The 27,472-nt window shown below is 37.6% G+C and overlaps 1 protein-coding gene across 1 annotated transcript in view; it reads left to right on the top strand.

The window, feature by feature from the left end:
• Positions 1 to 27,472, top strand: part of MED4 (mediator complex subunit 4) — a 94,845-nt gene that overhangs the window by 19,697 nt on the left and 47,676 nt on the right. Inside the window, exons 3-4 of the mRNA XM_090411110.1 lie at positions 6,294 to 6,409; positions 22,616 to 22,760. Coding sequence (XP_090267236.1) covers positions 6,294 to 6,409; positions 22,616 to 22,760 — 261 coding nt within the window. The remainder of the gene's footprint in view (positions 1 to 6,293; positions 6,410 to 22,615; positions 22,761 to 27,472) is intronic.

The raw sequence follows: 27,472 nt of genomic DNA, 5'->3' as shown, positions 1-27,472 counted from the left end.
ATGTATTATTATTTATCTTTCATGCATATCAGTTATTTCGTTGCCGACAAATTTATATTTTGTTTAGAATGACTGCACCAGCCAGCAACTAAATTTGATACTCAAATAAGTAATGCTAAATAACAAAGGGATCACGTGATGTGCAGTCGTGCCCCCCCCCCTTTTCTATCTTACGTAAATTGCTTCTCCCTTCACTCATACAAGTCCGAAAGTTTTATAAGTGGTAATTCAATCTCAGAAACAACAGACTCATGAACTTTGACATAAAGAAATACATTTATTATAAACACTTGCATAGATATACTTTAAGTAATAATTTCAATGCTAGAGAGTCTGAACTCCCCCCCCCCCCTTTAATTAGGTTGACATACATACATCTTCAAGGCCCACTCTTCCTAATTGGGTTGTGGGGGCAACAGCTGCAAGAGGAACTTCCAATGGTCACGATCCTCTGCCACCAAGCTCAGATGTTCTGGTGGGATTCCCAAACGTGTCCACCCAAGGTTTTGGATATAATCTATCCAGCGAGTCCTTGGCCTTCCACGTGGCTTCCAACCCTCTGGCTTGGCAAAGAGGGCCTGCTGAGGGAGCCTCTCTTGTGGCATTCTGACCAGGTGCCCATACCAGCGTAACTGTGATCTCTCAACATGGAGAAGCAGCAGTTTCCCGAATTGCAGAGCTTCTGACTCTGTCGAGTTTTGTCAGCCCCGCAACCCCTCGAAGGAACCTCATTTCAGCCGCTTGGATTCGTGTCCGCATTCTTTCGGTCATTACCCAACTCTCATGACCATAGGTGAGAATGGGGACGTAGACTGTATTGAAGACAGCCAGCTTTGCCTTCTGGCTTAACTCCCACTTCAGTACTACCGAACGGCCAAGCTCCCGCAATATTGAGCTTGCTAAGCCAATTCGTATATCTAGCTCTACGTCCCATCTTCCATCATTCGTGAATATGGACCCGAGGTATTTAAACTTCTCCACCTGTCTCATTGGGACTCCACTTACATTAAGGGTGCACTGGGATGGTTGTCTTGAGACCACAAATGTTTCAGTTTTGGCTACACTGATCTTCATTCCGACGTCTGCACAAACAGCTACAAACCTATCCAGGGTCCGCTGGAGGTCATCTGTGGAAGAGCTAAGCAGAACTAGGTCATCTGCAAAAAGCAGATGTCCAATGCTACATTTTCCAATTCTGACACACTCACTGCCTCGGCTGTGCCTATCAATCCAGTCCATAAATATTATGAAAAGGAGGGGTAACAGAACACACCCTTGGTGGAGGCCAACGGAGACTGTGAAAGGTTCAGACTTTGTACTGTTTACCCTGACACAAAACTCTGGGCATTCATACTTGATGGCAGCTAATAGCTGACCATCCACTCCATACTCCTGTACTACTTGCCAAAGCTTATCCCGAGGAACCCGGTCATTTGCCTTCTCCAAGTCCACAAAACATGTGTAGACATTCTTGGCGTATTCCCAAGATTTCTCAAAGACTTTCCTTAAAGTGAAGATTTGGTCAGTTGTGCTTCTACCAGGACGAAAGCCACATTGTTCTTCCTGGAACTTTGACTCAACTATGCTCCTGCACCATCTTTCCAAGCACTTAGCATACACTTTCCCAGGCAGGGTGAACAGAGAGATGCCACGATAGTTACTGCAATCCTTCTGGTCTCCCTTCTTAAAGACTGGTATTATTATGCCTGTCTGCCATTGCTTTGGTGCTCGCCCAGATATCCAAGCAGCCTGACACACTCGAGTCAGCCAGAGAACACCGTCTTGATTTAAGGCTTTTAGCATTTCGAGCCGAATTTCATCATCGCCAGCAGCCTTGCCCGATTTTAGCGATTTTATTGCTAAATGGACCTCTTCTGCTGTGAGACTAGTCATTGCCATGATCTGCACCTCTTGGATGTCCACAACTGCTGGGCCACCCGGGTTAAGAAGGCTCTCAAAGTATTCCCTCCATCTGTGGAGGATATCCTTCTCGGTTGTTAAAAGTGCATCATCAGAAGCCTTAATTGCCCTTGCTGTGCACGATTTCCTCCCTCGAAGGCAGCGGATGGTCTGCCAGAATACTTTGTTTGCATTTGCATAGGATGAGTCTAATCTTTCTCCAAAGGATTCCCAAGCCTTCTGCTTTGCTGTCTTTACTGCCTTAGCAGCAGCTTTTCGTGCCTCAGCATACCACAAACGCATCTCAGGTTACCTGACTCTAAGCCATGTTAGGTAGGACTCCTTTTTTTGCCCGGACAGTTTTTCGAACTTCTTGGTTCCACCAAGGTGTCCTTTTCTCACTGCCTGTTGCCACGCCGAGCCGCTTTCTGCCACACCATGAGAGTGTAGAGGCAGTGACAGCTGTTCTGAACAGCTTCCATTCCTCCTCAACATCTGCAGTATGCTTGGGAATCTCTTTGAACCTGGAGGAAATGTTATCTGCAAAATTCTTCCTCACAGCCTCATTTTCCAATGTCTCCCATTTCACGCAGTATAGCTGCTTAGGCCTACCAGCATTGATGGTAGCATCTGGTTTCTGAAGCCGTGGAGTGCACACAACAAGGTGGTGGTGGTCAGTTGACAAATCTGCCCCTCTTCTCACACGAACGTCCAACACTGAGGAAAATAGGTCTGCTGAGACTATAAAGAAGTCAATCAGAGACCTTTGTTCTAGTGTATCCCTGTACCAGGTATACTTATGGACTTCTTGGTACTGGAAGAAGGTATTCATTATGGACAAGCTGTTAGTACAGCAGAAGTCCAATAATTTCAACCCATTCGTGTTAAGGTCAGGGGCACCGTTCCTCCCAACCACACCCCTCCATGTCTGGTCATCTGTTCCAACATGTGCATTGAAGTGTCACCCATTAGCAGGACTGATTCCATGTCTGCCACCCTGTCAAAAGCAGCATCCACTTCCTCTAGGAAGGCAGAGTATTCTGACTCCAGATTAGGTGCATAGGCTTGCACCACAGCCAAATCATGGTTTTTCATCTGAAGCCTTAACACACATACCTGTCCCCCCAATGGGATCCACTCAGCAAAACAGTCTGACAGCTGGGGGCTTGTGAGTATCCCCACACCTGCCTGAGCAGACATTGTTGGGCTCAGACCAGAGTAGTAGAGCTTCCACCCCCTTATCCAGGTTGACAGTTCCAGAGTCTCTCCTCTTGGTTGAAGAAAGCCCGACTAAGTCTAGCCGGTAGCGCTCGGCTTCCTCAACCAGTTCCAACTCCTTCCCTGTCAGAGAGAAGATGTTCCAGTTGCCTAAAGCCATAGTCTGGTGCCGTTGTCGTTGCCATTTCCGTCCTTTTGCAGAACCATTTCTTTGTGCTGCCCCTAAACACCTCCCCAAAAGGGTAGCAGGCCCATTGATGAAGTTTCCTCTAGCAGAGTGCTGAGGAGTGGTGTCTAAGGGAGACTGTAACATATTTTTCGAACAGGTCCCTCTGCCTAAAACCTGAACGCGTCCCTTGGTAACCCGCACGACGGACGATGCGGTATGAACAATTTTTTAATGGCTTAATCATGTTACAGTGTTTGATAATGTCCTGTTAGCACAAGACGAAATGACATAGAAAAATAGGAAAGATTCCCCTCGAATACTCTAATAGCATTCGGGGGAAGGAGCGAGAAGAAAGAAAGAATCAAGGGAGGAAGAGGAGGGACCAGTCTACAGATAATATAACAGATGTATATTACATGAAGTAAGGCATGGTCCAGCATCAGGTACCTTGGGGTTTGCCACACCCGTACTCACCAAAGTGAGCCCCTGAGGAATTAGGTTAAGATATCCAAAATTTCAATTCCTATGTTTAAATGAAACAATCCTATATCTCTGTTATATTATTATGTTCAGACTCGATTATTCCATACAGGGTTACTCAGTGCTCATTTTCAAAGCACAATTATATACAATCTTTATACAAACTATGTCAGACGCATTCCGTCTTGTACTTTAAAATGGAAAAACATTCTAATTCGTGCTCAAGCTCTATCCCCCTCAACTTAATTAAACTTCAGGCTAATATCTAACATTATATCATATAGCTTCTTCCTGACAAACAGTTTGAAGGTTAGGTTTCTTTCTCAGCACAAGCTTAGAGTGGCACCAGCTTATTTGACACAGACAGATCAGTCCAAGCAGTCTTTTAGGCACTATGGATAAGTTAATGTGTAGAGCTCCTTAATTCCTTGGCTCCTATTCCTTTTATGATTACAATTCTATAATGAGTATGAAAAATTGTATATTACCATCTTGTTCTTTTCATGGAGTTTCCTTGATTTCCCTCCACGCTTTCACTTCCATATTTTCTCACCACGTGTTTCTGTGGCATCAGCGACTTACTTCCACTATCTTCGAAGGTTGCCCTTCGCTGACTTCACGTTGGCATAGCTTACCAACGGCTCTTTACTGGAATTCTGACTTCATTCCTTTGGTGGCTTTACTCGACTCGGTACAACAGCAACCGGGGAATTGTTGCTGGGCACTGGCGACAAGCTTCCGTAGCTATTCAGGATTTGGATGGGAATGCAGGAATAGAAAACCAGAGAGAGAGTTTGAGTCTCGCGCCGTACCTTATATTACAAATGCAAGCGCCTTTTTTTCGGTGACTACGTCATACTCTTAGGCTGATTGGTCACCGCAACTCCGAACTGTTTTGACGTGGTTCTAATACATATTATTAAATGTGGTTCTAATAACCACATTTAATAATAACAATTTCAGTCCTGAGACACAATTTCCATTTGCTTATCTTACACAGACATTATCAATTCTAAATACAGATTTCTTAAGTTTATTTGATATTAATAATCTCAGTCGGTTTGATGTACTTTTGAGTTGACATATATACAGTACTCTCTTAGCCCTTTCTCTGGAGGCATCAGCATGTCGTTATCCTTAGGTCTAATCGTCACTGTGTGTTGGGTCGGAAACAAGATGGCTTACGAATAGTGAGTCAGCTCTTTTTCCGACACCACAACAGTAAACTACTGAATAATGTTTTTTTCATATGTTGTTTTATACTGAATTAAACACGATGTATCAGGACTCATACATTGCATCTTGGAACTGCATAGGTATCTTGCCATTTCCTGCTTCTTTCCCTCCCATACACACGTACACACACTGACAGAAAATATGCTTTTCTATAGGACTTCAAGGTTATTTGCTCATGCTTAATTATCTCTTTTCCATGCATATCGAAAAAACTAGTATTTTACTCTGGATAGGGGACAAAACACTTGTAATGTGGTTAGAAAAGATTTGTGGTATGGTTATATGATGGTATAGCATTTCTGTTTCTTAATTATATAAAAAGGGGAAAAAACCAAGGGAACTTAAGAAATCATTTTGCACATTATTAATCTAATATCAATGCATAGATTCATTTGAGTAAAGACTTCTCTATAAACTAGCATTACTTATGTCATTACTTTCTATGGATTACAATTTCATTTATTAAGCACATAGAAGTAATTATTGTAATATTTAGCATTTTGGAAACTTAATATAGTTGACTAATATAGTGGGATGTAATCATTTCGGTCTATTAAATGTGTGATATGATCACTGAAATTAAATTTAGTTAACATACTAGATCCAAGCACAGGTAGCAATGCTAGTTCAGAAGACTCTTTATACACGCAGATGAGTGTCAAACCCATGTGCCTGGGAATTTATCTCAGGCAATGTATTACACTCACTAACAACTCTCCATGAAAAAAATATACTCCTCACACCCTTCTTCACCTCATCTTTATACAACTTCCAGGGACGACCTCTCATTCTTCCCATCATAACATCCACTCTCTTTTTTTAAGAGAATAAATTGCATAGGAGTTTAATGGATGAATAAAACTTCAAAGCAAGAGCCATATAAAAATGCCCCCTGGGACTGTAGTTACTCCTTGTAACTGCCTGTATATGTATTAATATGAATATTAGGGACTAAGTGATATGCCCAATAAAGCTTGTCTAAAATGAAATGAAACTCAGGCAAATTAACAGTGACAGCGAAGATTATTTTATAAGATGATTATCTGCTTTAAGATAATCATCTTAAAGCAGATATCATGTCATAATATGATTAATTGGTTTTTTATTCATATTATTTTTATCATCATTACAAGTCAGGTTTTCATGAATGCTATGATTTATGGATATAATAATTTAATTCTCCTCCCTGAACTTCTTAGGTTTAGTAATTTTAGAGAATTATAGTAAAAAAAAAGATTTCATACCATATATTACACATCTGCAATCAAAATGAGTAAAATATATTTTATAGCCACCGAGCAAGCTGAAATACAACAGAAGATGGATGCTTTGCAGTCAGAGGTAGAGAAGCAAGATCAAGATATACATCAATTACAAAAACATTTGAAAGAAGCAGAATATCTATTAGTAAGTTGGTAATTGAATTCTGGATTATCTGGAATAGTGGATTATCAAAAAACAGGCAGTCAATTTTTAATTTCTTATATTTATTGAAATGTTGCACTTGAAGACCAGGTTCTCATATTACAATGAAGTGCAGATGCATTTTTTTTTTTTTAGGTGACTTCCATATTGCCTTTAAGGAATGCAAAGAACTGACCAAGGCTTCCAACCTAATATTCACTCCTCACCTTCACTTGGTGTGCCTCATTAATAGGTATCCACTGGCTACTGAATGAATGAATGGAGATGGGCTGGCAATTTGAGAATCAGCCATCCAAATTGTACTCTCTGTTAGCTTTAACCAGAAATAAACACGATAGTTCAACATGATGAAATTTCATGCTGGCTGGAATAAATTGATACAACATCTTGACTTGCGTGAAATTCTATCATACTGTACTATAATTTGTATGATGATTTGAGCAAATAAGAATACAGTTTGGTTGACTACTTCCCACATTGTCAGCTCTTCCTCATTTATTCGCTATCGAAGTACAGATACTATTAAAGGGGTGCATCACAAGAAAGTGAGGATTAGACATTAGGTCAGAAGTCTAGCTTTTCCCCTACCAAAAAAGTGTGTGCAGCAATACCTTGCATAGTGTTATTTTGAATAGCACAAGTTTTGCTATAACATGGTTTATAATTTTTAGCAATTTAAACATTTTTTAACAATAATACAGTACTGTATTGAATTAGCATACTGCAGAACAACTGTATTGATGCATATTTCAGCATTATTTCAGTTGGTGCAGCAAGGTTGTGGTTGTAGGATATCTGCTATTTAGCAATATCAGATTATCTTACATTATTTTTTTTTTTTAGTGGCAGCCGATTTTTGAATCAGTGAATAAATAAGTAAAAATTTTTATTTTATATGTAAACATTTCCTAAATGTATAACAAAAATGCATTATTTCTAATAATCAAATTTCTTTACTGATGTTATATATGATAGAAATCTTTGTATGGTTAAGGCCCATTGTAAACTATTTCATTGCGATATTTATTTGTAAAAAGGACTTGCCTCTAATTTAGTTTTTTATTTCTGTAACATAAACTTGAGAAAAGAAAATATTGAACTTTCTGATCATGTTTTCACATCATTAAAGAATGATTTTGTTTACAACAAGCAGTTTTCATCTCGCTGCGTGTTGCTTATTGCGTCAAACAGGTATTGCCCTTGTGCAAAGTTTGTACTTCCAAAGAGGAAGTTGAATTAGTGAAAAGGAATGATAGAATGACTGTTGCATTGATTAGAACAGAGATGACATTCTGAAAAATTTAAGTTTAGGGGAGAAATAGTTTAAAAGAATTAAGCCAAAAAAATGGAAAAGAGAAACAAGAGAAATAAACAGTTATCCCAAAATTAATTGATGAATTATTTTCAAAGGAAGCCAAGTTGTAGTTACATAAAAGTGATATTTAGTTTTGCCTAAAGCAACAGACAGTTCCTTTTGATACGTTATGCAGCAAATGTATTCTAGTAAAGCTCGGCAAACCTGAAAGAGATGAATTCTTTTTGTGTTCAAGCATAAGAAAGAAGTTTCCACAAGATAAAAGGGAACTTTAAAATTATCTTTGTATTTCAAAGAAATAGAAAAGGAACAATATTGTGAAGATATGAGAGAATAATTATGTCCTTTCTTAAGAAATGTCGTGCACAAATTATATTTTTTGCTTTCAAAGAAAAACAGGTATGAGATAATTAGATTTCTGTGGCTACTGGTTAGTCCAGAAGAAACTGCCTTATAAGTTTGAAGTTTGTGTATTCTTGTCAAATCGTATGATCTCGAAGAGAAGAAATCTTGTATGATGTTTATGTTCTTTATGTCAGGTATTAAGTTTGTGGGCCCTTTTCTCTCTAGGAGATAAGTTTTATTTATAATACAAATTTCTAATATAGTGCTTGCAAAACAAACATTTTATACATACTGTTAAAGCAATGCCATGAATTTGCGCTAGTGATAATTTTTTGTAAATATATTATTTTAAAATTTTCTGCCGCACGGTTAGCCTAGTGGCTGTGCACTTCGCAACCATGTGCCTAGAGAAGGAGTGTCCTAGTTTCGATTCCCGTCGGTGACATGAGGAGCTGAAGGATCTTCCTCACCCATAGCCAAGTTAGCCGGTCTTGGGCAGTAGGGTTTTTTCCCCAGTTTATCCTGGGATTTTTCATCCCAAAAAAGCAGGCAAACCGGCCTTGGGAACTCAACACTGCAGGACATAGGATACATCGGGGTTTAGGGCTGACCAACTTATCCTGTGAACAGTTTGAGGTCAGATGATTAATAAACCCTTGACACTGCAAGGTAAAAGAGGGTAAAAGGAAGATGAGATAAAATTTTGTCTCTCACTCAATGTTTTAAGTTATTATAATAATATTCCTGATCCAAATATGTGAATTTACCTAAGAAGTTAATGTTAACCACCCAGGCATATTACTCTGGAATATAATGATAACCAGTAAGAAGAGACATACATATGGCACAGTCACTGATAGGGTAGATTATAATTTAATTTTAATTTTGCATAAGACCTTGAGTGAGAAAATTTAAGAAATTTTTTTTTTTTTTTTTAGGTATTGTTAGTTATGGCTGCTGATCAGGGGCATAGCATGTGTGTGTTAGAAAATGATGAATTCTCTAAGCATATTAATTTAGCACATGCTCTACGGAATTTCAATTGGGAATGTAATGAGAGTATTGAATATTTTTTTCAGATTTCAGAAAAGATGAGAGGTAGGAAAATGATCAGATGATTAGCTGATGCATGTTATAAAATCTAAGTTTCATGGAAAAGCAAAGACTTTTCTCACACTTCCAGAAGGCTCAGACTATATCTTTATGTGTCTTCTTAAGCCAAAAGAAAATGAAGAATAAAAACCTGTATAAAATTGCATCGTTTAAATACAATTTTTCCAAATAAAAGCTGTTATTAACAATCTTGACTATTTTTTGTATTTTATTTTAATCCTTTTTAATTTTACAGTGCAGTTTTGTATAGCTCAGACTTTTTCACCACCTGTTAACTACACTATGCAAGGTATTACTGTGTGTGTGTGTGTGCGATGTCATTCTTACTAAAATGCAATTATGAATATATATATATTTTTTTTTTTAAGATTGTTTACTGTCATTTTCTTATTTATTTTATTTGGTTTTGCATGTGTTAATTTTATCAAGGTTTTAAATCATAATTAAGTCGAAGAGAAATAAATTAGCTTGCCAGAAATCTGTACCTCCAGTTCATAATGAAATTCCTGATATGTATCCTCAGGGGTTATACAGGATATCATGAAAACTGCCCTATTGACAGTTTTCCTCAAAATTCATCTGTTCTGTCAGAATTCCAGTTTTGTGATCCTCAGTCTTTGATCAAGTGTTTTATTTCTAACCCGGCTCTCAGATCTGCAAGTTAAAATTGTTTGAACACAGTCATGTGTATAGCTAATTTATTGTTTTGATTGATTTCTCTCATTCCATATAAATTTATTCAGATGATTTCCTACAATACCAGCCTTGCTAATGCTTGACTATTAATTTATTTAAGGAATTTACAACGTATACCAGAATATTAATTAAAAGAAACTTTAATAAATACCTCCTATATTTCGGCAATGTCACATTGCTATCTTCATGGGAACATACAACTATGACACATGCATGCAGGTACTACAAATAGCAAATGAAGCAGAAGAAAGAAAGAAAACTACTGTTGTTCCTAGAGTCCTAAAGGTGCCCCCTAGCAGGCTATATTGGGTTGTCTTGGCTGTTAGGCTGAAGTTCTCAAGTTAAAAGCTTCCCAAATTTGGGGCAGTCTCATGCACCCAAATCTGTCGAGGTTTGGAAAGTTTTTTACTGATTCCATGAACAATCTCTCATATTTAAATTTGCTGCAGTGTATTAACGTGGCTTTCTTCCAACATATTCTGTGGCGGGTATCCAGAGCATGGTCTGCAAGCCCAGAGTGGCTGTACTGGTGAAACCAGATGTAGTGTTTGTGTTCCGAAATCCTGACATTCGCTGTCCTGCCTGTTTGTCCAAAGTAGGACCGTTTACAGCTCCAAGGGACCTACCTGGTATACCCCAGGTGGGTCTAGGGGAAGTGGTTGGTCTTTGGTGGAGCAGATAAGGAATGCCAATTTTTTATATGGTTTGTAACAAGAAGTCAGGTCATATTTTTTTAAGAATTTGCTTAACTTTTCAGAGGTGCCCCGGATATAGGGAATGGTGATGGATTTAGTGTAATCTTTGTTTTGAGGGGGGGGGGGGAATTAACTGGTTTTAATATTTCTTGGAGGGTTGTAGCCATTGGCTAAGAAAGTGTTAAGGATGTGGTTTAGCTCAGTGGTTAGGGCATTGTCATCCGAACAGATTAATTTGGCCCTGTTATATAGTGTTTTTATAACCCCATATTGTTGTGTGTGTGGGGGGGGGGAATTGCTGGTGAGTGTATCTGTCTGTATGGGTGAGTTTTCTGTAAACAGAGAAAACCAAGGATCCATCAGGCTGGTGAGTGATTAGTCTAGGAAAGGGAGACTGTTGTTTTTCCTCTTTTTCCAAAGTGAACTGGATTCTGAGATGTTGGTTGTTTAAGTGTTTTAAGGAGTAGAGTGTATCCGAGCCATGTGGCCAAATAGTGAACACATCATCAACGTAGCAAAGCCAAACAGTGGGTTTTTTGTGGGACTGAGTTTAAGGCTTTCTCTTCAAAAGTCTTCATAAAGAAGTTGGCCAGGGGTGGGAAGAGTGGTGAACCCATGACTGTCCCCTCTATCTGTTTGTAGAATTTTCCTTGCCAAACGAAATAGCCTGAGTTCATTGTGAACTGAAATAGGGCTTAGATATCGGGAGGAAATTTGGCTTGGATGTGCTCTAAGGTTTCTTTGAGTGGGACATTTGTGAATAGGGAGGAGACGTCAAAACTGACCATTATGTCAGGATGTTGGAGCGAGAGGTTTTCCATACTGGCTTTGAAGTGGGCTGAGTTTTTTATGTGTGATGGTGTGTTGCCAGTATAGTGTGTGAACGCTTTGGATAAATGTTTGGCTAATTTGTATGTGGGAGAATCAATGCCATCCACTATGGGATGTAATGGCACATTTTGTTTATGTATTTTTGGAAGTCCATATATTCAGAGGGGAGGGAATCTAGAGTTAAAAGGTTTTAGTTTGTTGGCAACTTCCACAGGCCAAGAAGTGACATTCTTAAGGAGCCTTTGGAGTGTTCTAATTTGGGAGATGGTGGGATTATACTCAATAGGGAGGTAGGTAGCCCCCGATCTAACAATAAAGCATTAAGCTTACCTGTGTAGTTGGTTTGGTTGAGAACCACAATGGCATTTCCCTTATTTGCTTTGGTGATTACTATTTCTTTGTTTTTCTTTATTTCTTGTAGAATTTTATATTCTCCTTTGAGAATATAAAATTCTCAAAGGAGAATTTTTGGTGGTTTTTGGTGGTCTTGCTTTGGTGAGAACACCAGCTACATCTGGTCTGATATTGTTGATGATATGGTTTGGAAGGTTGCAGATCTCACCAAAGCAAGACCCCCAAAAACCAACTTATCCAAAGGAGAATATAAATCTCTACAAGAAATGAAGAAAAACAAAGAAATAGTAATTACCAAAGCTGATAAGGTAATGCCATTGTGGTTCTCAACCAAACCAACTACACAGATAAGCTTAATGCTTTATTGTTAGATCGGGGGCTACCTACCTCAATAGAGAGGTAGGTAGGTAGCCCCCGATCCCACCAGCTCCCAAATTAGAACACTCCAAAGGCTCCTTAAGAAGGTCACTTCTTGGCCTGTGGAAGTTACCAGCAAACTAAAACCTTTTAACTCTAGATCCCCCCCCCCCCCCACTGAATATATGGACTTCTAAAAATACATAAACAAAGTGTTCCATTACGTCCCATAGTGGATGGCATTGATTCTCCCACATACAAATTAGCCAAACATTTAACCAAAGCGCTCACACACTATACTGGCAACACACCATCACACATAAAAAACTCAGCCCACTTCAAAGCCAGTATGGAAAGCCTCTCGCTCCAACATACTGACATAATGGTCAGTTTTGACATCTCCTCCTTATTCACAAATGTCCCACTCAAGGAAACCTTAGAGCTCATCCAAGCCAAATTTCTTCCTGATATCTCAGCCCTATTTCAATTCACAATGAACTCAGGCTATTTCGTTTGGCAAGGAAAATTCTACAAACAGATAGAGGGGACAGTCATGGGTTGACCACTCTTTCCCCCCCCCCCCCTGGCCAACTTCTTTATGAAAACTTTTGAAGAGAAAGCCTTAAACTCATCCCCCACAAAAATCCGCTATTTGGCCACATGGCTCGGATACACTCCACTCCTTAACGCACTTAAACAACCAACATCTCAGAATCCAGTTCACTATGGAAAAAGAGGAAAACAACAGTCTCCCTTTCCTAGACACTCTAATCACTCACCAGCCTGATGGATCCTTGGTTTTCTCTGTTTACAGAAAACCCACTCATACAGACAGATACATTCACCAGCAAATTCCCCCCCCCCCACACACACACCACACACACAACAATATGAGGTTATAAAAACACTATATAACAGGGTCAAATTAATCTGTTCAGATGACAGTGCCCTAACCACTGAACTAAACCACATCCTTAACACTTTCTTAGCCAATGGCTACAACCCCCTCCCCTTCATAACAAAGATTACTAAATCCATCACCATTCCCTATATCCGGGGCACCTCTGAAAAGTTAAGCAAAATCTTAAAAAAAATGAACTGACTTCTTGTTACAAACCATATAAAAAATTGGCATCCCTTATCTGCTCCACCAAAGACCAACCACTTCCCCTAGACCCACCTGGGGTATACCAGGTCCCTTGCAGTTGTAAACTCTCCTACTTTGGCCAAACAGGCAGAACAGCGAATGTCAGGATTTCGGAACACAAACACTACATCCAGTTTCACTAGTACAGCCACTCTGGGCTTGCAGACCATGCTCTGGATACCCGCCACAGAATACGTTGGAAGAAAGCCACGTTAATACACCACTGCAAATTTAAATGTGAAAGATTGTTCATGGAATCAGCCTCAGCTCTAAAAAAACTTTCCAAACCTCAACAAATTTGGGTGCAAGAGACTGCCCCAAATTTGGGAAGCTTGTATCTTGAGAACTTCAGCCCAACAGCCAAGACAACCCAATATAGCCTGCTAGGGGGCACCTTTAGGACTCTAGGAACAACAGTAGTTTTCTTTCTTCTGCTTCATTTGCTTTTTGTAGTGTCTGCATGCATGAGTCATAGTTGTATGTTCCCATGAAGATGGCAATGTGACAGTGCGCCGAAATATAGGAGGTATTTATTAGTTTCTTTTAATTAATATTTCAGTATACCTTGTAAATTACTTAAATAATTTAATAGTCATGTGTTACCAACATATAAGCCTATCTACAAGAATTACCTTGCTAATGATGTTGTCTATTTCCATATTTAACTGCCATCTTCACCAAAATTTGTGTCTAAATAGCTCACATCTGATTAACATCAAACTTTTCCTGTACCTCCTGTGTCTCCAGGAGGTACAGGAAAAGTTTAATTGATAATTTACATTATCAATTAAACAGTGTTTGAACTGTTATTTTCCATGCTGAAGTTACTTTGAGATGCTTATATGCATTATAGAAAATGAACAGATTATTATTGCTATTAGACACTTTTACGCAGTCAGGGACCCAAGGTCCCTGACAATTCATTCATACTATTTGCACTCACCACATCATAATGTAAGCTATTTCAATCACTCCCTGCTGTATGAGAGAAAAATCAAGCTCTCAGCCTTTTTCTTGACTGCATTTATTCTCAAATTCCTTGATACCTGCTGTCCTCTCCCCACTTTCTATAAAAATGAAAAATTCCATCTTCTAGTATACTGTCACCGTTTTAGAAGTTTGTAGGTCTGTCATATCATGCTTCTTTCTCCTACTTGCTAATAATAGTGAACCACCACTACCATCATCATCTACACCAATGCCATCTACTGCACACCACTACTATATTTTTTGTCTATCTCGAGGCTGATTTGTCTATGCGGGAGGATGAAGTTCTGAGTTTCTGGGAGGAAAAACCCTGCTATCTCCATATGAGATTGGCCAACTCACCTTCAATTGAATAATAAATAAATAAATAAAGATTTCTCTTGTCACCATGAGAATTGAACTTAAGTCTTTTCTAATCAAAGGGTGCAACATACCATAGTTCTTCCAATTGTGCTACAGAGGTGCTATAAAGTATGCTTGACTAAACAAGCTAAGGACTGCTCCAAAGAATTTTATCCTTGTGCTAGAAAACTAAATGTGGAAAATTACCTTATTGAATGCAGATAATATACTTGTGTCTGAAGCCAGTGTAATTGTTCAGATAATGATCACTTGACTTTGCTGTGATCTGTCAACCTGGTATATGTAACATGAAGTACAGTGCTACCACTACATTGGTTGATGAGAGTAATGCAACAGTATAGTTGCATAACCTGCACAAAAATTTTGCTGTAAGGACTGATGGGATATCAGCACGTATGGTAAAGGACTGTTCAACCGAACTGGTTAGGCTCTTGACCTGGTTGTATAATTTGAGTCTTTGGTTAGGAAAGATCCCACAGGAATGGAAAGAATGTATGATTGTTCTATTATACAAGGATGATGCAAAAACTGATGTCTAACTACTGATCTACTGGACGGTGGCAAAAATGTTAGAGAATTGGTGAGAACTTGCATACAGAATGGATATGCTATGTTGTTGAATTTTCTAAAGCATTTTACCACATGAAAGGCTGTTGCATAAATTAGAGGATATAGGATTAGATAAGAGGGTGGCTGAATGAGGAAGTGTCCACTTGATATTTGTGGGTGATGCATTCTAAGACTTACCACGAATAGCAAAAATCCGCAAATAATTGATGCTTCCTCCCTGGTTACTTCTCTCTCTCTCAGAAAAACATTTTTTAAAAAAGTAAATGTACACCCAACTGTCAGCGTTCAATAGAAGTTCAGTGACTTTTTTGTAAATGCTCATGAAATAAAAATAAGAGAAATCAATAAAATGATTTATTATTAAATTTGTCAGTGCATTTAAATCAAAACCAAAAAAAAAAATTATCCTGTATATATGAACACACAGATCTTATTAGTTAACATAAAGGCAAAATATTAATCTTTTTTATGAAAAAAGACAGTTGCTTCATTTTGTTGTACATCATGGTGTATGGTGCAGATGCTTGTGCTGTTCCAATTCTCAAGCAATTTTCATATTCCTTTCCATTGAAGGGTCTAATTCATGGATTTTGAGTTTTAAATCGATCTACAAAAGACTAATGTGTCCATTGGTTTATATTTGTTTTCTCTTCCTCTTCTTTTTCTTCTATATCAGTTGAACTTTGTATAAGCTCATCAAGATCCTTTTGTGTTTACTCAAAATTAAGCTCTTGTAAGAGTTCTTTTATCTCCCCATGTACTATGTCAGACAATCCCTCCCTTTTAATGCAGTCTGCCATGTCAAAAGTTTCTTGTATTTCTTGGTCAGCAGAATGGATTTTTGTAAAATTTTTCACAGCTTCCAGCAATAACTTTTTTTTCCAGCATGCATTGACCAAGTCCTGTTTTAGTCCCTTCAGTACTTTAACTGTGACAATGCAATCTGCAATATTGAATTAGTTCCAGCTCTGCATAACTCCAGCATTTGAATTTTCTTCCATTCTAGATAAGGATATATAAGGTTAAAATGAAAAAGAAGTGCTAATGGAAGACAACATGTGAACACAAACATCGCATTAATAATCTTGCAACTTATGCTTGCACAGTATGTTCAGGAAACAGAGACACATGATTCATGCAAGCTAGATCCTGAGCAGACCTATGCAGGTGGCAAGGCTTTCACAAATAAATGAAACCACGAAGTAAGAGACTGCGAAAAGCAAGGGATCAGTATATTAGAAAGTGGTGTATGGGGGATATGACTGCCAGGTTTAAAGTGACCAGCGGTGTTCCCCAGGATTAGTTGTTCAGCCTGTACATTAGTGATATTGCAAAGAACTTTAGGAGATATTCCATTGTTTGCTATAATGCAGAAATAAGCAAAACTGACAGAATGATGTGAATAAGTTAGAACTGTAGGCAAATGATAATAGTTATCAATTCATTATTAGTAAGCATGAAGTTAGGCACTTTGATATTTCAAACCACATATTGTATTGGTGGAATTACGCTTGGAGAAACTGAGGATAAGAATGTAAGAACTGTGGAAGATAACTTAAAGTGCAAAATTCACATAGCTAAGATTGCAAATATGGCTCGAGGATAATTGCCTCTTTATGATGTCTTGATAAGACTGCATCTGGACTATTGTGTCGTGCAGATTTGGTTTCATGGGTTCTGAGGAGCTGAAGAAGCTGTGGAGAGGGGAAAAGATGTTATCTTGATTATGGAATGTAGATCATGGGAGGTGGGGGGTGAGTGAAAATGTGGATTGTAGAAAGAGAAAGAAGGGTGGTATGATAGACTTCAAACTTCTGAAAGGGTGTTAAAGGTTACTAGTTGATGAAATTTTTCATTATATGGAAGGTGGGAACAAGGCAAGGTACATTTGTGCTTTTAAGAGGGATGAGAATTTGATTTTGCTAACAGAGCAGTGAGTGGAACAGTTTGCCTGTTGAAATGGTTGAGCATATCTAGGATGAATGGGTTTAAAAGGAGGTATGATAATTTGTGTGTGTGGCTTTTCTCAACCATTCCTTGCCCCTCTGGAGGTCTCTGTTAATAATAATGTTACAATAGATATTGGTCTATGAGTACTTGGCCTGCTGCCATGAGTCTCTTGACTCCATAGCGGCCTGAAAAATAATGCTAATTAATAAACATTGCTTATTCTTACTGTTGGCATGATGATCTGAATTCCCATATTAATAGAAAACAGCAAAAGAGAAAGTTTGAGCTAATGGAGCTCATGTTTAAATCTTGACCCATTTGTTGTTATTCTGTTGTGAAGGTCATAATTAAGCAGTTTAGCCTCTCTCCTACGATGTTCATTATCAGTTTGTCATCTTATGGCGAGTTCTGTTATTGTAAGTACAGTGGAACCTCGGTTGTCGAACTTAATTCATTCCCGAAAGCTGTTTGAAAACTGAAACCATTTTCCCATAAATAAATTAATGTAAAATGGATTAATCCATTCCAGAACCCCAGAAGTACTGTTGTAAAGGTTTATTTAAACCTTTACAACAGTACTTCATGCAAAAGATCGTATACAAACATAATCAAAATGTATAAAATTTAACATAAAAAGAATAAACACAACAAATAGATAAAATAAAAACGAAAATTTTACTTCATTTTAACTATACATATGGAGGAGAGTTGATGGCGTAAGTGGAAGGAGGTGAATAAGAGGAGTCCCCTTCCATAAAAACATCAGGTTACTGTTCTTCTGGGTTTTTTTATCTTTCTCTTTTCTGTCTCTTGGCACCACTCGACTCTGCTTGAGACACACTGGGCCTCTGTCTCACTAAAAACCTGTCAAATGACATTTGTTTTTGCCTGCGTTTTAAAATGTTTTTGAAGTGAGAGGTGGCACTGTCATTGAAATGGTTTATGTTGCGGTTTGCTACAGCTTTGTGAGGGTGATATCTTTCCACAAAACTTTGCACCTCACCCCATTTCGCACACATTTCTTTGATCAAAGAACTAGGAACATCCTCAATCCCTTCCTCTGTGTCTGAAGACATTTCCTCTACCTCAGTCTTTTGCTGCTCCTTCTGAAGGTGTTGCAGTTCTTCTGTGGTGAGCTCATTGCTGTGATCCTCCACATCAGCATTGTCAACTTCCAAGGCCATGCTTTTGCCCATGAACACAATATCATCGACAAGAGCAACATGATCAGCCTAAATGTCTCTGTCTGCTACAAGTTCATCGTCCTCTAAGTCACATGCGCCTGGGCTTTGTCAAGAATACTTAAGCAATGGAGGATTTCGAAGTGATTTTTCCAGAATTCTTTGAGTGTTAATTCTGTGTCAGAGGTCACTTCAAAACACCTTTGAAACAGTGCTTTGGAGTAGAGTTTCTTAAAGTTCGAAATGACCTGCTGGTCCATGGACTGAATTAGAGAAATTGTGTTAGAGGGCAGGAACGTCACTGTGATAAAATCAGACTTCTCCACTAACTTGTCCTCCAAGCCTGGAGGGTGAGCAGGAGCATTGTCCATCACAAGAAGGCATCTAATTGGCAAATTTTTTTCTTGAAGGTATTTTCTCACACTTGAGGCAAAGACTTCATGGATCCACTCAATAAACAATTGCCTGGTTACCCAAGCCCTACTATTAGCCCTCCACATAACAGGCAATTTACTTTTCATCACGTTATTTTTCTTAAACACCCTCGGATTCTCAGAGCGGTATACAAGCAATGGCTTGACCTTGAAGTCTTCACTTGCGTTTCCACATAGCAAAAGAGTCAGCCTGTTCTTCATTGGCTTGGGTCCTGGCAATGCATTTTCCTCCTGAGTGATGTAGGTCCTCTTTGGCAGTTTTTTCTAAAATAGGCCGGTTTCATCACGTTGGGTAAGAAAACCCTCAGCCTTTACATAGTTACTAAATTCTTGCACATATTTCTCAGCAACTTCTTGGTTCGAATGTGCAGCCTTCCCATAGCTAACCACACTATGTATGCCGCTTCTCCTCTTAAATTTCTTGAACCGCCCTTTACTAGCTTTGAACACATCAGTATCAACACTCTTACCAGGATTTTTCTTTAACATGTAATTGCCTCGCTTTTTCACAAATTATAGCCTCAGAAACACTATCACCAGCTTACTGTTTCTCGTTTATCCAAATCGGCAACAATTTTTCCACTTCTTCAATCATCTGCGATCTTTGTTTAGTAAGAACTTTCACTTCTCCTGCAAGATCAGCTCTCTCTTGATTGCCTCTTGATTTTTGAGTATTGTACATATTGTTGATTTCGCCATAATCTTAAATTTCTTGAACCGCCCTTTACTAGCTTTGAACACATCAGTATCAACACTCTTACCAGGATTTTTCTTTAACATGTAATTGCCTCGCTTTTTCACAAATTATAGCCTCAGAAACACTATCACCAGCTTACTGTTTCTCGTTTATCCAAATCGGCAACAATTTTTCCACTTCTTCAATCATCTGCGATCTTTGTTTAGTAAGAACTTTCACTTCTCCTGCAAGATCAGCTCTCTCTTGATTGCCTCTTGATTTTTGAGTATTGTACATATTGTTGATTTCGCCATACAGAACTGCATAGCAAGATTCAAAACACGAACACCATTTTCATGTTTGGATACGATTTCTTTTTTCATCTCTGTCGTGGTTCTAACAACTTTTCTTTTCGCTTTGCTGCTATCACTATTCTTCTGCGGCCCCATGGTGGCTTAATTAATAATAATTTATGGAAAACAAACAACAAAACACAAAGAAAATCAAGAAAATTTAGTGCAAATTCGAGCAGGTGTCTGCACTGAACGAAGGCTGCCGCATAACTGACGCTTTCCCGCCTTACAGCTCAACACCAGAGCACGTGGTTGCTGTTTGCCTGTTCAGGAACCGAATTGTTTGAGAACAGAGGCGTTCGAAAACCGAGGTTCCACTGTAGTTCATTTAATTCAACCAGTTGAAATAGTTTAAAGTTGTCAGCAAGCCCATTTGTTTTTGTTTTGTTTTAAAAAAAAATATAACAAGTTACAAAATGTATAGCACCTAAGCACCATGTGTAGGCATTTAAGAAATAATAATAATTTATATTTTCTGAACAACTAGAGGTTTAAGTTCTTAGGAAAAAATATGGGAAAGATGTTCCAAAATACAGAAGTAAATGAAAGGAAAAAAGAAGAATAAGTAGTTGGTTGAGTTCATTTGGAGTTATAAATTTAGTTTCATCAGTATTTAAGTTTTTTTCCCCCCAGAGAATGTGCTTTTAATCATTTCCACAAAGAACAGCTAAGACTTTCTCTTACAGAAATAAATCTGAGAATTGCATTATCTTTTCAGTGTCCTGGAATACTGCATCTAAGTTTTCAGCTGTTTTATCAGAAATAACTCTGAATGACAAGTTTCCTATTGAAGAAATTATGAGCATTCTCACAAGTACCAGTTTCTTTTCAAGTTGAGTGCACAAAATTATTAGATTTACAAAATGGGAAATAATTTCTTTGCTATTTAACAAATCCAAATCTTATAAAAATTACAGATTTTGTTATAATATAAATTTATTATTTAATGTTAATTATCATATAAAGGTTATATAAAGAAGAGCCTGTGTAGCTTGTAAACACTCAGTAGAAGTGGCGTTTGCACTCTACGGTGCTTGATCGCACGCGAAAGACTTTGGTTCAAATCTAGTCACGAACTAGAGGAGCATTTTATAACCTTTTCTTAACCGGTTCCCGAGTTAGTCGATCTCTGGCACTGGCAAGCGGGTTTTTTTTCCAGGAAACTCGGGTTTTTCGTCTCATTAACTCAAGAAAATCGGCCGTCGAACCCACACTATTTTCAGACATTAAAATATTGTATTAGGGTTAGGGACGACAAGATGGTGGCACTTGTTAGCCTTCTTCTTCACTGCGTACCGATTGATAGTGATATTCTTAGGCCAGCTATCTCTGATTGGCTACCAGTGGAGATTGAACTGCCCACTTAGTCTCCAAAAGTTAGATAGGGCTGAAACGGCTTCGCCTACTCCCTATGCGGGAACAAAAAGGCGTTAGCTGATTTGAGGTTATATAAAGTAATAATGAGATCAGTTGATTACCTTGGTGGCAAGCCTGCATTTTTTTAAAAATTTTTATTTTAGCAAGATAGAAAATATGCATGTTTTCAGCTGGTCAATAAATTCTAAACAAAGAATCCCCATGAGAAAGTCGTATCGGGTTAAATCCAGTGACCAGAGTGGCCACCACATTAATGCATTATCATTTTGACCGGTGTGTCCTATCCAATGTTGTGACAAGTTTTCATTGAAGTACCTTTGCACTTCAGTGTGGTAATAAGCCAGACAACTGTCTTGTTGATAGATGTAATCATCACTGTCTTCATTAAGCTGTGGCATCAGCCAGTTCTCCAACATGTCCATATATGTCATTCTTGTGACAGTGGACTCTATGAAGAAAAATGGCCCGTACACCTTCATCTTCAAAATTACACAAAAAAACATTCACCTTTGGCAAGTCTCACACATGCTCAATGGCTGCATTTCACACATTGTGGCGATTCACCTTCCCCCCCACACACACACACATGAAAAGTTGCTTTGTCACTAAAGATGAGTGACTTTGCAAAACCATCAACTTCAAACCTCTCCTGTAATTAATCCACAATTTCTTCATTTGACCCTTGATGTCCAGGCCGAGGAGTGGTGCACAGCAACCTTCATACTGGAATTTCTCATACTACTTCTTGATACTGTTGTACATAAGGGGTTCCTTCTGAAATTCCTCATAATCATCGCTACTGTCACAATACACATGGTTTTTGCATATTCTAACACACAAAATGACTTCGCTTGGTTACTCAGTATCATCTTTGCTATTGTTGCCTCCTAGCAATGACAGACCATAGCAACTATGTGCAGACTGTTTTCTAAAACTTGGAGAGTTTGTTCTTTCGGTGTAAAACTTACCATTATCTGTTGCCTAGTTTATTAGTGATGAATGCTTAAAATGTTTCATAGGCTTCTGAATAACCCTGTACTAATGTACTTTAGGTGTACAAAAACTTTTTGTGAAGGAGCCACTTAAAAAAAAAATAATAATAATAAATAATATAACACCTATGCCTGTTTTACTCATCTTAAGAGTGTTATCACTTTAGAATTCTTTTGTGTGCAGACTAGTCAACAGTGGGACAAGAATAGTGGTTAATATGAGAAACACATATTAACACATAGGCTAATGTATAAATCATAATCACATGAAAAGAAACCCAGCTTTGTTTCATTTTATATTTTCATGAGTAGGGACACCCTATCCAAAAATTTCATCATGTTGAAAACTTTAGTTTTCTTTTTTCATCCTAACATCCGTTTATTCTTGCCTACCAACCTAGTTTCACTTGGAGGTTAGAAGCCATGTAACACTGTATTTTATTTCATTTCAGGCGACTGCTATTTATCAAGCCAAACAGAAATTGCAATCAATTAGTAATGCAAATGAAAGAAATGTTTCCTCAGAGGAGTTGATTAAGTATTCCCATCGCATCAGTGCTTCAAATGCAGTTGCAGCCCCTCATAATTGGCTGCAAGGTAGGTAAAATTCTGACTAAAACATAAAGTTACCTATAAGCATTTATAGCTCGTATTAAAAGAAAAAGAAAGAAAGAAAAACAAAAAAAGATACAGTATGACACATGATGTGACTGGATGATGAAACAGCATAACAGATCTCATGTGCTCTGTAACAGAAGAAGAAAAAAATGTCAGTCATTGACATCTGTTTTCATGATTTTTGGTCTACAAATAAATGCAGACATAACTGTTATGTGTACAATATGTTTTCATTTTTCTTTTTAATGGTGGTAATCGTCTTTTTTCTTTTCTTTTTTTTCCAGTATATATCATAATTTTAGGTTTCACTGTATAAATCCATGGTACATTTACATTCATTTATAAACATAAGAAGACTGATATGGAGTTGAAGCTTCCATAATTCATTCATTACCATTAACGTCCTAGGAAAAATAGATACAAATCCTCTCTAAATGGTCTCATATGGAGAAGGAAGAGTTTTTCTTCCCAAAGACTCATGCTTTTCGTTCTGCACAACTGACAAACAGACTAGAAAATCACAGTTAACAGACCTAATATGCTGACTTCATAGCTTTAGTTGCTTTGGCCATAACTCAGAATAGCATAGTAGTCTTAGCTACTATTGTTTCTTCATAGGCAATCTGATTGAAAGACTTATGCTTACTTCCATTTTAGAAATTATGGACTTTACTACTGTGTTATAAATAACTGTTTTAATTTCCAGACGTTTCGACCTTCATATTAAGGTCATCATCTGGAGTATATACAAATATACAAGGACATGACCTTAATATGCTAAAGAGACAATGATTTGATCAATGGCTATTCTACTGGCATGACCTCTAGTGAAAATATATCAAAAATAAAAATTATATATGTATATATATAATATATATAAAAAATACAGATAAAATTAAAAAATTAATTATTTAGAAACTACATCAAAGCTAAATTTTATTTAAGATGACATAAGAGAAACATTCTTTCATATAGATAGTTTTCTTACAGTAACAATGATGTCCTAATTTAACATAATTGTTATATTAGATTTAAGATTGTGGATTATCTACAGTCCTGTTTATAGTTAACTCTTAGGGAGAAAGGTTCCATGGGTAGAATATGTGCCATTCATATGCTTGGGATTTTTAAACCATCATTATTGTTCAGATTAGGGTGGTTGATAAGAATCTTGCAGGCTTCCTTAAATTTACATTCATACCATGTTTTGGTGTAATGTAAACAACTGGTGCTTTTCCAGTCAGTTCTATATAAAGTGTTCAGGGCATGATCAGAAAGGCCAGCTTCACCATAGTTATTATATTTAATGTGTCATTTATGTTCCTTTTGTCTGATAGGAATTGCGCGTCCTGTTTCCCCTATATATATGGTTGATTACATGCAATAAATACGGTATACTCTAGGGTGGGCAAGTGGAGGGAGTGGGTCTTTGGATAAGTTAAATAAGCTTTTTAATTTTGCAGGAGGTTTAAAGATGGCTTTGAGGTTGTATTTCTGTAGTATTCTGTTTATTTTATCTGATGTCCCTTTAATGTAAGGAATGGTTATAGTTTTATTGTAGTCTGGTTTATCTTTGTTTTTAATCTTGTAGAGAATTTTGTTAATAGTGTTTTGGCTGTAACCATTTTTTTTAGGAAAGTATTGCTGATAACTTTAATTTCATCTTTAAGTGCTTGTTCATTGTCCGTGTAACACTAAAAGAAAGGACTTATGCTTACTTCCTTTTTCATGAACAACATGATTTCTCATAAAACACAAGTGTGAGCCACACATCCTTCCCTAACCTTTGTGTTTTTTTAATTTAGAAAGCGTTGCAATTGGTTCAGAAAATTGCTTAACACGTTCGCTGCCATGCTACTTCGGCATAGTCTGTTCCTGTATGCCAAGCAATTTCTCTTCTTCAAGGTCAGTACAGTAATCTCGTTGCCGGCAGTAAGTGTCATACGAGTATACTTGTAGCTGGCTTGTGTAGCTGGTTTATCAACTACGAGTATACTCATAGTTGGCAGCGAACGTGTTAAAAAAGTTTTAAAATTTAAATATATTTTGTCAGTGGTAAACCACTGATAATAAACCTGTCTTGGGGATGCTATCACATTGTCATTGGCACCTTTTTGTTACTTTCTGCCATATTGGCACAATGATTGCCTCAGAAGATATCTCAGGAAACTTGCAGCTGTGAAAGATGTGTGTTGTGATGGAGGAGTTATGGACAGCATTTCTCAGTTTAATGAATGACTTTTCATTACTGTTACTGTTTTTTTTCACAGTAAAAAAGAAGCATTTCACTTCTTTTTACTAGGAGATGCATAAAAAATCTGCTGATATGACACAGAAATTTTAAGCTGGACATGATATCTCCTTCAATCTTCTTCTGGGAGAAGGGAAGTTTAGTTTCTGGCTAGTTTAACACCTAAGATTTTTGGCATAGGCAAATTGCTCAATATTTCACTGTTTTATGGAACTAGTAGGTTTTAATGACCATTTATTGCACAACTTTCTCTAGCTGCATATTTTTTATACATTTGTCTGCCTGAAAGTGATTATTATAAAGAAGAAGGTGCCGGAGAAATATGTCAGGTTGGTGCGGGAAATGTACAGAAATGTGAGGACAAGTGTTCGGACCTGTTTGAGACAGACAGAAAGTTTTCAAGTAACAGTTGGCTTGCATCAAGGGTCAACATTAAGTCCGTTTCTGTTTAATATTGTGATGGAGGTGGTAACAGAGGAGGTGAGAGAAGATGCACCTTGGACAATGTTGTATGCAGATGACATCTTGCTGTGTGTAGATTCAAGAGAAGAAGCGGGAACTAAACTGGAAAGATGGAGAAAAGTACTGGAAGAGAGAGGTATGAGACTGAGCAGAAGTAAGACAGAGTATATGTGTTGTGCAGTGGCGGCCAGGAGACAGATCTGGATCTGGAAGGAACTGTCATCAGGAAGGTGAGAGACTTTAGATACTTAGGTTCAACAGTGGAAGAAGATGGAGGAGCTGAAAAGGAAGTGGGATGCAGGATACAAGTGGGTTGGAGGAACTGGAGGGAGATGGCTGGAGTGTTATGCGATAAGAGGGTGCCGATCAATCTGAAAGGCAAAATTTATAGGACAGTAGTGAGGCCAGCTATGACATATGCTATAGAAACTGTGGCCCTGAGGAAAAATAACATCAGCAGGATGGAAGTAGCAGAGATGAGAATGCTTAGGTGGATGTGTGGTGTGACCAGAAAGGATCGTCTGAGAAATGACTATGTCAGGGGAACAGTGAAAGTTACGAACTTAGGAGCTAAAATACAGGAGGCAAGGTTGAGATGGTTTGGTCATGTGATGAGGAGGGAGGACGAATATGTGGGAAGAAGGGTCATGCAGATGGATGTGCAAGGAAGGCGGAAGCATGGGCGGCCAGAGAAGAGATGGAGGGAGCTGGTAGAAGAGGACTTGAAGATGAAGAACTTGGATGTGTTGACAGCCCAAGACAGGAAGGTGTGGAGAAGACTCATTACAAACAGTGACCCCACTTAAGTGGGAGAAGCTGCAGAAGAAGAAGAAAGTGATTATTATAAAATGAACTGCTGACATGTATTGTGTTCTTACGATATTTAAAAATATAATACTGTTTAAATATATTTTTACATGCATTATATTTTAGCCAAGAAATATAGAATATATTTGATTTTTCATACAAGGAAGTCAAAATGATCACAGTGGGTGTGTATGTATAAAAATTATAAATATAATTTTTTTATAAAATTATAAAAAAATAATTTTTTATATAATTTTATAAAATTTATAAAAAAAAAAAAAACACAACTCTTTATGTTTTCCTTTTGCAATAAAATTCCATTCTTTTGAATAAACATTGTTAAAATGTCCTTTCATTTTGGCATTATTAAGGGCTTCAAGAAAGAAACAGAAACAGAGAGAAGCAGGGAAAAAAACAAAATTAAGTTATATGTCTGTATTTAATTTGGAAATTTTTTTGAGTCCATCAGTTTAAAATCTTGTGATCAAGTTACTGCTCAAGACAAGCATTGCGGAATGGTCATATTATCAGTGTAATGGAGCTTTATGAGAAGCATTCTGAAATTAATACCTTCATAAGCAAGTGCTTTCAGTGTGAGTGGCTCCATAATGTGTCAGAAGTTTTGCTCCTTCATCCTGCTGCAGTTCAATATACAATGGTGTATAATTGAAGTTGTATTTTTCATATTAGCATATACACAATGAATGAATCTTTTACAAGTTTCTGAAAGTATATAAAAAACTGTGCACAGTAATAAAATTTTTAATTCATGAAAATGGGAGTGCTTTTGAAATTCACAAGTTATGAAATTTTTATGGCAAAGCAAATGTAGATGTCAGTACTGTATACTTGGGCACAAACAAGAAACAGCAATGGCAGAGTTGACATTAATAACTAATCACAAAACCAGCTGCCAAAAAACCACAACAGATGATTCCATAATTAGAAAGATGAGCAGTAATCAGAGAAAACCTACAAATATTTAAGAGATTACTAGCACTGAAATTGAACATTGGTAACTAAACTGGTATGGAATTAGACTGAAATTGAGTGTATGTATTTTGGATGCTGCATCAATTGACTGGCAGAATGAATCAGATGAGACTGAGAATGAAAGTTGGATTAAGTGGTATGATCTTAAAATGAAAATTCAGTCTATGGAATATTGTCA

The sequence above is a fragment of the Typopeltis vanoorti genome, chromosome 21 (genome assembly GCF_054136105.1).
Source record: "Typopeltis vanoorti isolate ZY-2024b chromosome 21, IOZ_Tvanoo_1.0, whole genome shotgun sequence".
NCBI classification, from domain to species: domain Eukaryota; kingdom Metazoa; phylum Arthropoda; class Arachnida; order Uropygi; family Thelyphonidae; genus Typopeltis; species Typopeltis vanoorti.
This window is presented reverse-complemented; position numbering and strand designations above follow the sequence as displayed.